Source organism: Octopus sinensis, linkage group LG12 (assembly GCF_006345805.1).
Source record: "Octopus sinensis linkage group LG12, ASM634580v1, whole genome shotgun sequence".
Lineage (NCBI taxonomy): Eukaryota > Metazoa > Mollusca > Cephalopoda > Octopoda > Octopodidae > Octopus > Octopus sinensis.
In genome coordinates this window covers 67,435,378-67,448,798 of record NC_043008.1, presented here as the reverse complement: position 1 = coordinate 67,448,798, position 13,421 = coordinate 67,435,378, and the positions used below count along the sequence as shown (strand labels likewise).

General features: G+C 34.8%; 1 protein-coding gene across 1 annotated transcript in view; it reads left to right on the top strand.

The window, feature by feature from the left end:
• Nucleotides 1-13,421, top strand: part of LOC115217936 (adhesion G-protein coupled receptor G6-like) — a 46,433-nt gene that overhangs the window by 9,411 nt on the left and 23,601 nt on the right. The window contains exons 6-8 of the mRNA XM_036508036.1: nt 5,319-5,550; nt 10,124-10,292; nt 12,149-12,307. Coding sequence (XP_036363929.1) covers nt 5,319-5,550; nt 10,124-10,292; nt 12,149-12,307 — 560 coding nt within the window. The remainder of the gene's footprint in view (nt 1-5,318; nt 5,551-10,123; nt 10,293-12,148; nt 12,308-13,421) is intronic.

Sequence of the window (13,421 nt, the reverse complement as noted above, 5' to 3'; positions counted from 1 at the left end):
CTAACCCCAAGATTCCGAGTTCGATTCCAGGCAGTGACCTGAATAATAATAATAATAAGAAGAAGAATACCTTAGGAATGAGAACCCAGGTTCGAAATTTCCCCAAGACACCTGATGAAGGCTGGAGGGTATATCAGCCGAAACGTTGTGTTAACAACAAACAAGATGAGGACAAATATCTATCTAATGTAAATGTAATTTGGAGTTAGAAATAAGGTATTGATGATGAATGATTAATTTGTGATGAAGTTACATTTACCTGAGGATTGGATTTTGCTGTGATGAGGAGCATTCGAAAATGGATTAAATATTGTCACCTCAAAAATATGTTAAGATGACATTTACGGAAAATAGAGAAACATGTTTGCATTGATTAAAATAAGCCAGTCGTAAGTGAACCCAAATACTTATATACTTGTAGTTGGAAGTTCATGTTGGTATTTGGAGGAGAGATAGCCACTGTTGTCGCTGAATAGCATAATATAAAATCGTGTTAATATATGTCATAACCTAATGTTAATATATGTCATATATTTAATCTTATACCTCAATTTTATCAATCTTATATATATATATATATATATCACTACTCTCGGTACTTTTACACTGTTGGTTTATTAATAAATTTCTACTTAATATAATGTATCTTACATATTTAGTAATATCTGAAACATCGCAAAATGTATGAATAGACAATATTGGGGTAAATAGCTTTTGTCGGAATTTCACTTTAGTGAAATTCTATCATCCAACGAGATTCTTCCATAATTTATGGGGGATTTAAAAGTTATAATCTCCAAAATTTTCCTTAAAATTTATCGTAATATTAATATTAATTATAATTATTAATGATTATAATTATTTCTTTTCCTCGCTAGTAAAAGACAAACGGATACATTTTTGCGTGTATACGTATTTATAATTATTTAGCGACTTTTAATACTTTCCATTGAACTGATAATTATTTTGATTAAAATAACTTAATCTTATGCTTTTATTAATTATTTTATGCATAGCTATTCTTAAATATATCACTTAAGATCCTTCTTTGATGGATGAGGATTATAGTATAAAATACACCATTTCCGTTGTTATATTTATATATATTCTATTGGGCTGTCTGGAAAGTTCGTACCGAATTATAGTAGCTTACCTTTTGACTTATTTTAGAACATGGTTGAGTCCATAAAATAGGATTTGACTACATCTCCATTTAGAGCACAGTTTAAGCTATCTTTTCGTGGAGGAAGGTTTATGTTCCTATAACCTGTCTTAATTATGTAACCCTTTAAAATGGAAGATAAGAAAGTTCATTTTCGGCACTTGATACTTTGGGAACCAGACAAAAATTGCTGCAGCTCGGCTGGGATGTGTTACCCCACCCTCCATATTCACCAGATATTGCTCCTTCGGATTTCCACTTATTCAGGTCTCTGCAGAATAGTTTTAAGATAAAATTTTCAATTCCTTGGATGATATAAAAAAAGATACCTTGATGAATTCTTTGCCATGAAACCACCTCAATTCTGGGAACAGGGTATTTTCAAGTTAAAAGAAAGATGGAGACGCATTGTGCAACAAAATGGTTCATATTTGGTTGATTAAAAATGTAATGGCAAGTATTTATTGACCTTTTTCTTTCCTTTAAAAATCGGCACGAATTTTCCGGACCACCCAATATTTTTACGAGAGGGTATTTCATTCCCTTCATCTACTTTACTATTTCTCCATTCTGCTTTCTTCTCACTCTGTCTCATTGCAATCACCTTCCATAATTTGGGATTTTATCAAAGAATCTTGTTAGTCAGTCCTCTGATTACGTCATTACTCAATCTGAAATGCTATAATCTTATTTGAAAGATTTCTTATTTGGAAAAAGAAATACACAAAAACGCGAAATAATCTAGAGAAAAAAACGGCCAATGTCCTTTAAAAATTACTTACCAGTTCCGAATTGCCTATCAAAGACACAACCACAATATTCAGGGCTGGATTAAGACCCATAGAGACCCTAAGATTTTGGTACCCCATATATATGTAACTAGCTGACGTACTCAGTAATTCCTGGGAAAGCGGGACTTATCCCTTGGTTCCGCTCTCAAAGTCCCGGTTTCAAATTCAAAGTAGCGACTTCCTGTGTATGTGTTCTATATATTGCTAAATTTTCTGTGGTTTGTATCTTTTAGAAAAGATATTTCTCTCTTTGTCCGTATTTCCTATGTGTACTTTTTAACACCAAAGATAAAGTGGAATGACTATCAATTTGGGGGATTTTAATTGTTCCTCACAAGTCTAGCTATTCTCTTTGAACTATGGATTTGTCTGATATTAGGTTCGCCTATTCTTTGCATATGAATAATTAGTCTAGTTCTCCAGTTCTCATGTGTATTAGTAATTTTATTTACAATCATTACGCTAAACAACAAATTAACTTTTTTGACAAACATGTGAAATGATTTCTTCTAGTAAAGACATGTCTTAGTTTGAATTTATAGGATGTATCTTCTTTAAATATGATGCCTTTCTGCAGTTGGTGCAACCACAATTTTTTACTATTGGCAGCGCTGGATTAACCATTAAGTAAAATAAGCAGGTGCTTAGGGCATCAAGGGAGGTGGGGGGGGCACTATAGAATTGACAAATGCTTTATGGCACAAAAGAATTCAATTTCAACTTGCTAAAATATTTGAAGTGATTTATACGACAAGGATGTAATTTTGAAGTGTTCATCACGTCATAGAGAGGATCTCATCAAAGAGTTTACAATTAAAATGAGTAGGAGAAATCTTTTCAAATATAAATAAAGTAAAGGTATATAGAAATAAGGTTTATTTTTCATCTTACGGTTTGTTTTGTTTTACTTTAAAATCTAAAAATTCATTTTATTGTTTATTATTGTGTATGTTTTCAACCTATTACATACGTGAGAAATTCTGTCTGTGGGTGCGTTTGTGGAGTTGTTAGCTAACTTCTCCTACATCATTTTATCGATTTTGATGAAACTTGACACGTGAGTAGAACTCGTGTGGAAACCTCATGGCATACTCAGATTGTTATATATATCCTTATATGCATATCTAATATATTTTATTTTAAAAACCAAGGGAAATAATCCATTCGCCCCTGGAAGAGATCATTATATATAGTCAAGGGAAATAACCCATTCATTTTCCTAAATTATTTGGTAAAAATGAAATTGAGTATGCTTATTTCTTAGTATTTGAACTGTTAGAGTTATTTTCGCAATTTATCCAGTACAACCCTTAAACAAGTAAATAGTATACATACCTTATTAGTATTACTAGTATTTCTTCCTATGTTCTATATACGCTGGGAACGCATTAAGGGACTTTTCGGGGCTATTTTATTTGAATTCTTACTATCGGGTAACTAATTTCATGTTATTACTGACTTCACAATTTGGGTATTCATAACTTATTGGGAATTTCTAAAAACAAGATCCTGTGTAAGACAATTCGGTATTCTCTGTAAATGCACTAAAACCGTTTTAAGGGCTACATACTTTGTATTGTTGTTATTGGATTAGCGAAACAATTATGAGAACAGAACCATGGGATAAGCCCCGCTGTCCCGGGAATTACCGTGTACGTCGGCTAGTTACATATATATGGGTGTGCCAAAATCTTAGGGTCTCTATGGGTCTTAATCCAGCCCTGAATATTGTGGTTGTGCCTTTGATAGGCAATTCGGAACTGGTAATTTTTAAAGGACATTGGCCGTTTTTTTCCCTAGATTATTTTGCGTATTTGTGTATTTCTTGCGTTGTATGTTGTAATGTAAGGTAGATTATTTTGAATAATCAAATTGTTTCTCATTCTTTGTAATATTTTAATGTCTAATTGCTCTGGCACCTTCTTTTTCCGTGGCCATTTATATTGTTGAGAATTATCTATTAAGTCATATATGTTTAAGTATTGGATGCTTTTCATACTAGTTTCAAGGTTCAAAACGATTGATCATATTTTTTGTGTTAAATTAAACGGTATATTTTCGTGTGCTTTGGGTTGCATAAGATTTATAGTAAATGTTGTTAAGAGTCTGTCAGTCTGCAGCAGGTGTCTATCTCGAGCTTTGTGGGTTTTTTTTAGTAACGCTGTCATCAAGGGACTAACCAATAGACTTATTTTGACAACGACATCAAACTAACTGATTCACAGGCATACGTATATATGTCAGTGAGTCAATTCATGTGTGTTTGTGCGTGTATGTGTGCATGTGTGTGTGTGTGTGTGTGTGTGTGTGTGGTGTGTGTGTGTTGTGTGTGTGTGTGTGTGTGTGTGTGTGTGTGTGTATGTGTGTAAACAGTGGACCTGGAATGAAATTCGCTTAGGGGGTGCAAACTCAAGTCCAAAATTTTTGATGAACAAAGTCTATTTTCTCAATCTTAATATGAAAACAAACACAGATATAATAATAATGTTTATTATTATGAGGGTCGGCTGAAAAGTTCTTAGGCTGGCCAAGATATTCTCATGGAATGTAACCAAATGAAGTTCAATTTTTAACATAAACCCCCTTACAATCCACACAGGGTTTTTTTACGGTTTGGCTTCACTTTCTGTCACTGTTAAATTACGTGAAAATTTTCAAATTTAGTGTATTGATGTTTTTTTTACGCTGAATCTGATGTAATTCACTTGTTCCAGAAATGTTTGTGAAGAATTTTTCAGAGGTTTAAGATTTGATAATTTTTACCCAATCAAAACACAGGATTTGGAAGTTAGTATTTTTTGCGTGATGACAACATTACAGCGACTAATGACAACACTGCAACGACAAAACATTCATAGATGGAAGTTTTAGTAAGTTTTAATGAATAAAGTCATGTGAAACTTTGGAACAAGCATTTAAATACGAAAAATAACAAAACGTTAATTTACGAAAAAACACGCTGTAATTTAGTTCTTGTAAACAATATATATTTTACAGCGAGAACGTTAAATGACGAAAAAATAAACTGTAGTGCAGTTCATGTAACGATCGGACTGTTGTAGCCTTAAGTTGGCTAAAATTACCCAAACTTTTCAGACTTTAAAAGCTATTAGCATTTTATTTATGTTATAGCAAAAATGACTTTCATTTCCTTAATTAGATCATGAGACACTGAAGATGTATAACAATGAGTAAACTAATGATGAACTTAATACATCTAACAATATCTATGTTACGGAAAGTTGGAGTAATTAATGAACTTCTAATCATTCATTGATAGTTATATGACGTTTAATTTGCATCTAATATTTCATCTGAAAAGGCCCGAAACTTACGTAAATTTTATGTTAAATTTTCCATTGCAGAAAATATCGACACTATTGCGAAAGAGCTCTTAGGTGTTTCAGAGAAATCCATGTATTTTAAAGAAGAAGATATTAATTTGGTTATAGCCGTTCATGAGGAAATGATGCCATTGATATCAAATGTGACCACCAATGTAACAGTGAATGATATTCTTCTTAGTATCAACAATGTGATAAACACACCAGAGGAAATTTTGGTTGTGTCAGAACAAGCTAACAAAAGTGTGAACAGGTAAGATTCAAATTAAATTTGCTAGTAGTAGTAATAGTAGTAGTAGTAGTAGTAGTAGTAGTAGTAGTAGTAGTAGTAGTAGTAGTAGTAGTAGTAGTAGTAGTAGTAGTAGTCTAAAATAGCGAAATGATTGAGTTAAAGCACTTAGTTCAGTCAAGATGTTTTGCAAACAACTTGCACATGCAAGTGCTACCAGTCGAAATCTCCGCATACCGGAAGTCAGCAAGTGTATGAGGTCATCAGGAAAGAATGCGTGCCGTTTCGGAGCCTAACTCTCGACGGCATCATTGCGCACTGATATAAGGCCCCGCTTGCTAGATTAACTGGTTATCAAATAAAACTTAATATTCTTCTAGCCATCGCTCATCGTCTCTTTTTAACCAAATTCAGCAGCTAGCCGTTTCCACTGTAGTTTGGATGTCGCTCATGGTGGTATTTACTTTACGGTGAGTTAGGCCTAACGATAACAACAGTCGTCTCACACTGTCTCCAACAAATCCTCTACATCCAACTTCGATTGGAAAATGCTCTGCTTTCCACCCTGCGTCTTTACATTTTTCGAGGAGGCTTACATAACGGTCAACCTTTTGAGCCCAAGCGGCGTCCATGTAATCTTCATGAGGAACTTTTAACTCGACTAGATTTACCACTTTCTTTCTTTCACACCACATTAAAAATGTCCCGTTTTTTCTTAACTGGGATGGGAAAGAGTCCCTGACATCCTGGTGAATCTGTAGCCACCTTCCAAAAGCCGTTCCACTTTTCGTCGGTCACAGGAAGTTTCTACTTCTTTTTGAAACGGATCTACTGTCCTGAGTGCACGAAGATAATGACGCTGTTTCTAACAACAGATCTGTGTTCGTTCCGCATCATACGTGCAAACGGTCGGAACCCATCTGCGCCAAAACCAAGTCCCTTCCGATGAATTTGCGTTGAACCCACCATATCTCGGTATGTAAGAGAAGACAAAATGTTATCAGTCGCTGCTTCGGTTTCCCACTTCCTGGCTGTTTTTACTAGCTATAATTTTAAATTTATGGATTTGAAAAACAGTGATCTTATAAATCATTGTAATTTTTTAAAAAGTAGATTAAACGTCTTGGAAAGGATTCAATAACTTATAGACTATGTTGGGGAACATAGCTGTCCTTATAAAATTATGTTAATGGTAATATATTATAGTTAATTGCTGATTAGTAGTTAAAAGTCGAGGCCATCTCTTCTGCAATGGAAGATTTTATTGCAGAAACTGTCAGATTTTATTGTTTAGCCTGTAAAGTAGTGCAGCAGAGTTTCAGCTAGAGTATTTTGGTTAAAATATGGCTGAAGTTATTAACAATTGATGCATGTGCAATATATCAGTTTATTTACAGGTATTATATAGATAGAAATCTTACGAAACAAAGAAATTGTTGTGTCAAAGATCATTTATGATAGCGCGAATAATAAAATACCATCATATGCTTGTCTTTAATTTCATTTATATTCCCTATCAATTTTCGTAAAATGAAAATAAAAAAGCAAATGATCATAACTTTGGGCTAACACTTGATGACTCCAGAGTTCACATCTACAGTATAACGATTCATTCCCGATTTGAAGAAGTCCCATCTGTTACATTTCAATTCATGCTGTTATGAGCAGATGAGACATATTTTGGAATGAAATAAGTATCCCTTCTCTGGGATATTTATCACTTAACACCACAAGATATAGATGTTGCATTAGCTGGTAGTAAGTATCCTCAGTATTCCGGACAAAATTCTCAGTGGCATTTTGTTCGCCTTTATATTCTGAGTTCAAATTCTGCCGGAGTCGACTTATCCTTTCATTCTTCCGGGATCGATGAAAAAAGTACCAGCTGAGCACTGAGGTCTATGCAATCAACTAGTTTCCCTTCTCAAAATTTCAGAGCTTGTGCTATAGCAGAAAAGACGATTGTAATGTATTTAAGCCGGCAGGAAGGTGGAATCGTGAACCAGTCGGAGAAAATGCGTAGCGGAATTTTTTTGTTCCTTTGCGTTTTCGATTCAAATTACGCCAAGGTCGACTTTGCTTTTATCCTTTAGGGGTCGATAATACATGTACCAGTTGAACACTGGGGTCAATGTAATTGACTTACCTCTCTTTTAAAATTGCTGGCCTTCTGCCAAATTTTAAAATTTTTATTTAAGTCGACAAGCTGGCCGAATCGTTAGCACGCTGAACAAAATGCTTAGCGGAATTTTTTCTGGCTTGTTCTGAGTTCAAATACCACCGAAGTCGATTTTTACCTTTCATCCCGATGGTATATTATTGCAATTTTTGTCAATAAATGCAACTCTTTGAGATCTTCAAGTTTAAGAATCAGCTTTAACATTCAGTCGTTTTCCTGTTGGCTGAAATTTTCAGCGAGATTTGAGATTATAATTCCTGAACACCTATTCTCGGAATTTACATTCGACCTATATCTACATTTACGTGATGCGTTGATATTAACTTTCGGGTTTTGACATAAACTTGGTTCATCTTAGAGATGACTTTGAAGCTGTATGTGATTATAAGCATGACCTACGTGTTTCGCTTCTGGTTTTCAGACTAGCTCTTACTCTACGATAACATTCCTTATCTTTTCTCTCATTAGTGAGTGCCTAACTCTCTGAGACGTTCCATCTTACTAGATTTGTAGGTGATGGCAAGACATCATAGGATGAACGAATCAGAAAACTTAGCTGAGATGTGGTCCATCTCCATATCTCATCCAAACTTATTTTTCTCTCCACATGTTCCTCCCATCTCATCTGTTCTTGTTAAGTGCATTAGATCAAATGCACTCAACCCTAACCCTAATTTCAATTTATAGTTGCGGTACTTGTTTGAGAATAATTATTGCTTTCCAAAGCTTCATGACATGAAATAAAAGAAATCCTGATTATTGGTAAAATGTTGAATGCCTCCTAGTAGTCCTTCATCCAGCCGTGTGAAAGGATTTTTTGTAGCCCATCCAGGCTATTGAAAGATGTTTATCTTGTTATTACAATCATCAAGAATCATTTTGTTAATTAACAGTTGAACCCCACGTCCATATAACCTACGTCTGCTCCTTTTTGTTCACCAGGAAAAATGTTGTTAAAGAGGAAAGTTTATGTGCTTTCCCTCAGATCAGATGTAAGAATGTTGTACATTCTTGTAATGCATTTTATGTGTCTTGCAGTTCTTAGAAATTTTTGTTTCATAATTTTGGGGAGTTCTGGGATCATTTACAGCTTATGTTGTAATAGTAAGTTTGCATTTTATACGAATTTGTAAAGCTGTTAAGCCAATAGTTTGGGATCTTACATCTTTTTCAGTGTAAGACTGTTTTCTTCTACACCTACCTTTCCCATATTTGTTCTTTTGTAAGCTCACTGTCTCACCTCATTTATGCTCCTTATCATTTGCCCAAACTTGACTCGGAAACTCATGCATTTTTCTTCTCGGAGGAGATTTCTATTTTGAATGTGTTTTTTCCAGTGTGTCAATAGGATTTCTTTGGTTCACTTTGAAGAACACTGATTGTTTTCAAAGCAGTGTGTGCACGCAGCTTTGGTCTGCGCGCTTTGTTTTATCTTCAGATTCGTGCGCAAAGTTTCATTTATATTTTCTCATTATCTTTCTCTACTTATACAGTTTTATATTATGATTATTGTTTATGTTTTTGAGTGTCTATGTCAGATCGTAACATATTGATTTGTTTTTAGAGTTTTTTTCCACATTAGTTTTTTTTTTACCAGATTATTTTTTTACGACGATATATTGCTTTATTTCTAAGTTTTACCCAGTTATTTTTTCTTTTGGCGCATAAAATAACAAAGTTTAAGAGTGTGATGTTCAATTCATTTTCGTTTACAATGGTCTTAAAGGCCCTATTCAATTGACAGATTGCTATATTATTCTTCTGCTGTTGCAGTTCGTAGAAAGGTCACCGCAAACATTTATGACCATACTTTGGGCTGTGATCAATTCAATGATTATTTGCTCTTCAACTTGTCTTGGATCATTTTGATATCATTGTATATTTCCGCTAAACTGTTGGTAATTTCATTAACATATTTCTCTTGTAGTTCCTCATTGCTTTCACTTACACAAACTAACGAGCATAATTATCAGTTATAAAGACATGCCTTAATATACTTATTACGCTAAAGTCTATGTGTTCGTGGAGAATACTTACGGTTATCTGGCTTGAATGAAGCAATTAAATGTAGCAATCTATAGTATTTCTTAATAAATAGTTTAACTTAATTACTGGCTCTTAAATGTCATTTTGGTGTACTTTTGTTAGAGACATATATTTAGAATTATTTTAGACTAAATTTAGACTAATTTAGTGGCAATAATAGCAGCAGCAGCTGCATTAGATACAACAACATAAACAATAAAAGTAATTGCATCCGCAATAACAGTAGCAAGCGCAGAAGTAATAAAAGCAATATTAGCAACAATAGCATACAAAGCTGTATTAGATAACATAATTAGTGTAATTACATCTATAGCTAGTTACGTATTTGAAAGATACTGTTAATTAAAAGCTATTTTCTTCATTTTCTAACAGAATGCTGAATGTTATAGGAACAATTCCAGAAAATGTTTTACTGAAAGAGCAACAACTCACAGTTTTATATGACAATCTTGGCGTTGGTGTTGCCAAAGTGGAGAAGGTTTTCAATGGTCTTTTCTATGGAATTTTATATGAAACCAATGAAACTGAAGCAAAGAATGTGGTAATTTTCTTTCTTGAGATTGCTTGCTTGTTATTCAGTTGTGCTAAACATTAAAGCTAATAAAATACATTAGAATGAAATATAATACATGCATTGCTATGTAAGGTTGGTACGGAACATGGCTTGATGAAGTTTACAATTCACGCGCGCGCACATACACACACGCGCGCGCGCGCGCGCAACACACATACCATAAATGTATATTCCCATCTTTATGGCTTAGGGTCGGGGGACTCAGTCCAAACTATTGCTCTTTACCACACACAATCTTTTGCTACAATCACACACGGCGCCAGGGTTCTGTCCGTTAATTTCTGTCTTTGTCGCCATCAAATCTGTTTTTCGTCCAACCAGCCGCCTCTATCGGGAATATTAGTACAGAGGTTTTATATCCTGATAACTTGGAGATTTATATCCTGATAACTTGGAGAAACTATTGCAGTTTGTACATATTTCAGTCCGCTCCCATCTCTTCGGGACTAAAACGTTCACACTTTAACGTTGCCCATCTGATCTGCAACAGCCGCCTGTAGCAGATCACCTGGTACGCCTACGGTCTGTTTGTATTATCCCCCTCACACTCCATGTGACGCAGCCATAAAACACCACGAGCCAGGCTAGGGTTTTATAAGTTACAGCATGATACTTTTTTGGGTGCAGCTTCTTCATAAGCGCACCAGATTGATCACACCACGGGATAATCTGACATTGTTTGAGGCACATCCAGCTGATTTGCTTGAACATTTTCTAAACCAGGATGAGTGTTAGCGTCATCCCTTTGAGCTAGAGATAAAGAGACAATCCTTGCAGTGGAAACATGCTTCCTCACCTGCTCCAAAGAAGGCTAAAGTCATTTAATCTGTAGAGAAGGTGATTGCCTCAGGTTTCGGGATGCAAAACACAGTGTTTATTGACTATCTTGAAAAGGGCCACATCATCAATGGAATATATGCCAACTTGCTGAGGCATTTACGAAAGGCTCTCAAAACCAAATGCATCGGAAAACTGATGAAAGGAGTGTCGCTTCATTAGCACAACACTCCAGCAAACAAGTCCTCGGTTTCAGTGGCTGCTGTACGTGTCTGCGCATTTGAACTGGTTGATCACCGTCTCTGTTCTCTTGCTTTGGCCCCATTTGGCCGTCATCTGTTCCACAACATGAAAAAATATCTGGGTGGGAACTAGTATCGCAGTGATGATGCCGAAATGTCTGCTGTGGATGACTTTTTTTGAGCAACAGAATAAAAGCTTCTTCACTAATGTGATCCAAGCACCGATGGAAGAAATGTGTGGGCCGCAAATGGGTCTATGTTGAAAAATAAACCCCATTTGGTCACATTCCATGAGAGTCTGATCAGCCTATGAACATTTCAACCTACCCTCGTATTTTTAATGCTGTCAACCAGTATAGTGAAAAAGATGTTTGTGTCTGTGTGTAATTATGTGTGTGTATATCTGGCTATGTGTTTGTGTGCAACCAATTACAGAGCGTTTTTAAAATAAATAATAAGAACTGATTTCATTGGTTAAAAAGACTGAGGTAACATAATTTTACAAGAAATGTTACCGTATACATGTCGCAGAGTTACTGAGAACGAGGAATTGTTTGAGACAAAAAAAAAAGAGAAAACTTCTGACTACATCAAAAATTAGTCGACCAACGTAGAAATCATCAGATTGTGTGAATGACTGGCAGTAGTGGTTAATAACGGTAGTTTTAGCTATTATGTTAATTGTAATGTTTTCGCATTGTAGTGGTTATGGAAGAAGTACATGTCACGACAATAACAACAGCAACATTAGTAAATGTGTTTTGTACTTATCAATTTCAATTTTTTTTCATTTTCCTCCACCAGGTATATAACTCATCATATCCAGATCTAGAATTGGAAGATATAACTCTAATGGATTATATTTCATTACCAAAGAATATTTTAAACCACCTACAAGCCGAAGAACGGTCATCCGTTTCAAGGATCTCATTTTACTCCATGCGCGATGATAAGCTGTATACGGTATGGAAAAAAATTTCATACTTATGTTCTTGCAGCTGACTAGAGAATACTTGAATTCAAAGCTATTTTTTTTTATAACGGAGCAAACAACACTGATAGAACACAATTGCCAATATTTATATGTATGTGTGTGTAAAGATGTGCTTGCGAGCTTATTATAATGCGTTTAGAAATTATGAATGGCGTTTATTGTATTATTTTGTCTCAGAGAAACTTCTCTTATGCTCGCTCAGAATGATATCAGTGAATCATCAGACACCGTCGTTCCAGCCTTCTTTGGCCTCCACAGTAACGAATACGCTGAATTCAGAATCTTTTTTTCACTAAACAAATCGGCAAATAAACCACTCGCTGATTTATGCAGAAGTTAGATGAGCTTAAATCTAATGTTTAGAAATTCGTGTTAACCCAAGTATATTCAAATCCTAATCAAGAATAAAACACTATTTGGCCTCTGATTTTTTTAGAATTATATACCCTTGAAAATTTACTGAGTGCTGTATATTCGTGAGTAGAATAAAACACGTGATTTAGTTTTTCTTTAAATTATATCAGTATAAATTTTATAATATTTACACATATTCCACCAGCGAATACTAGTATGTTGTGCGTCAATCGTTATGTAGACGATTGCATAAACACAAAAGCACTAGATCTTCAGAAGAAAATGGTAATTTAATCCAAAGTTATTTACCAACCTCAATTCGTTGGCAGTGCTAAATAAGAACAATACAAAGCAGTTCTTATGTAGTAGTAGTTCTTTACTAACAGTGCCAGCAATATAAGGTTTGCAATGGATTACATTACTTATATTATTTACACTATTTACATTTGACGGATATTTGTCCTCATTGTGCTTGTTGTTAACCCAACGTTTCGGCTGATATACCCTCCAGCCTTCATCAGGTGTCTTGGGGAAATTTCCAACCTGAGTTCTCATTCCTAGGGTATTTTTTCGATGTTATTATTATTAGAAGGACAGGCAAACAAAGACGGGTCTTTCGTGGCCTTCTTTCCTCAGTCAAGTCCCAGAAGTCAATGTTGAAGTACAACACTAACATTGGTTTCATACTTTAACTGCGTATTAAACTTTTCTTCTGTTGAATATATCAAT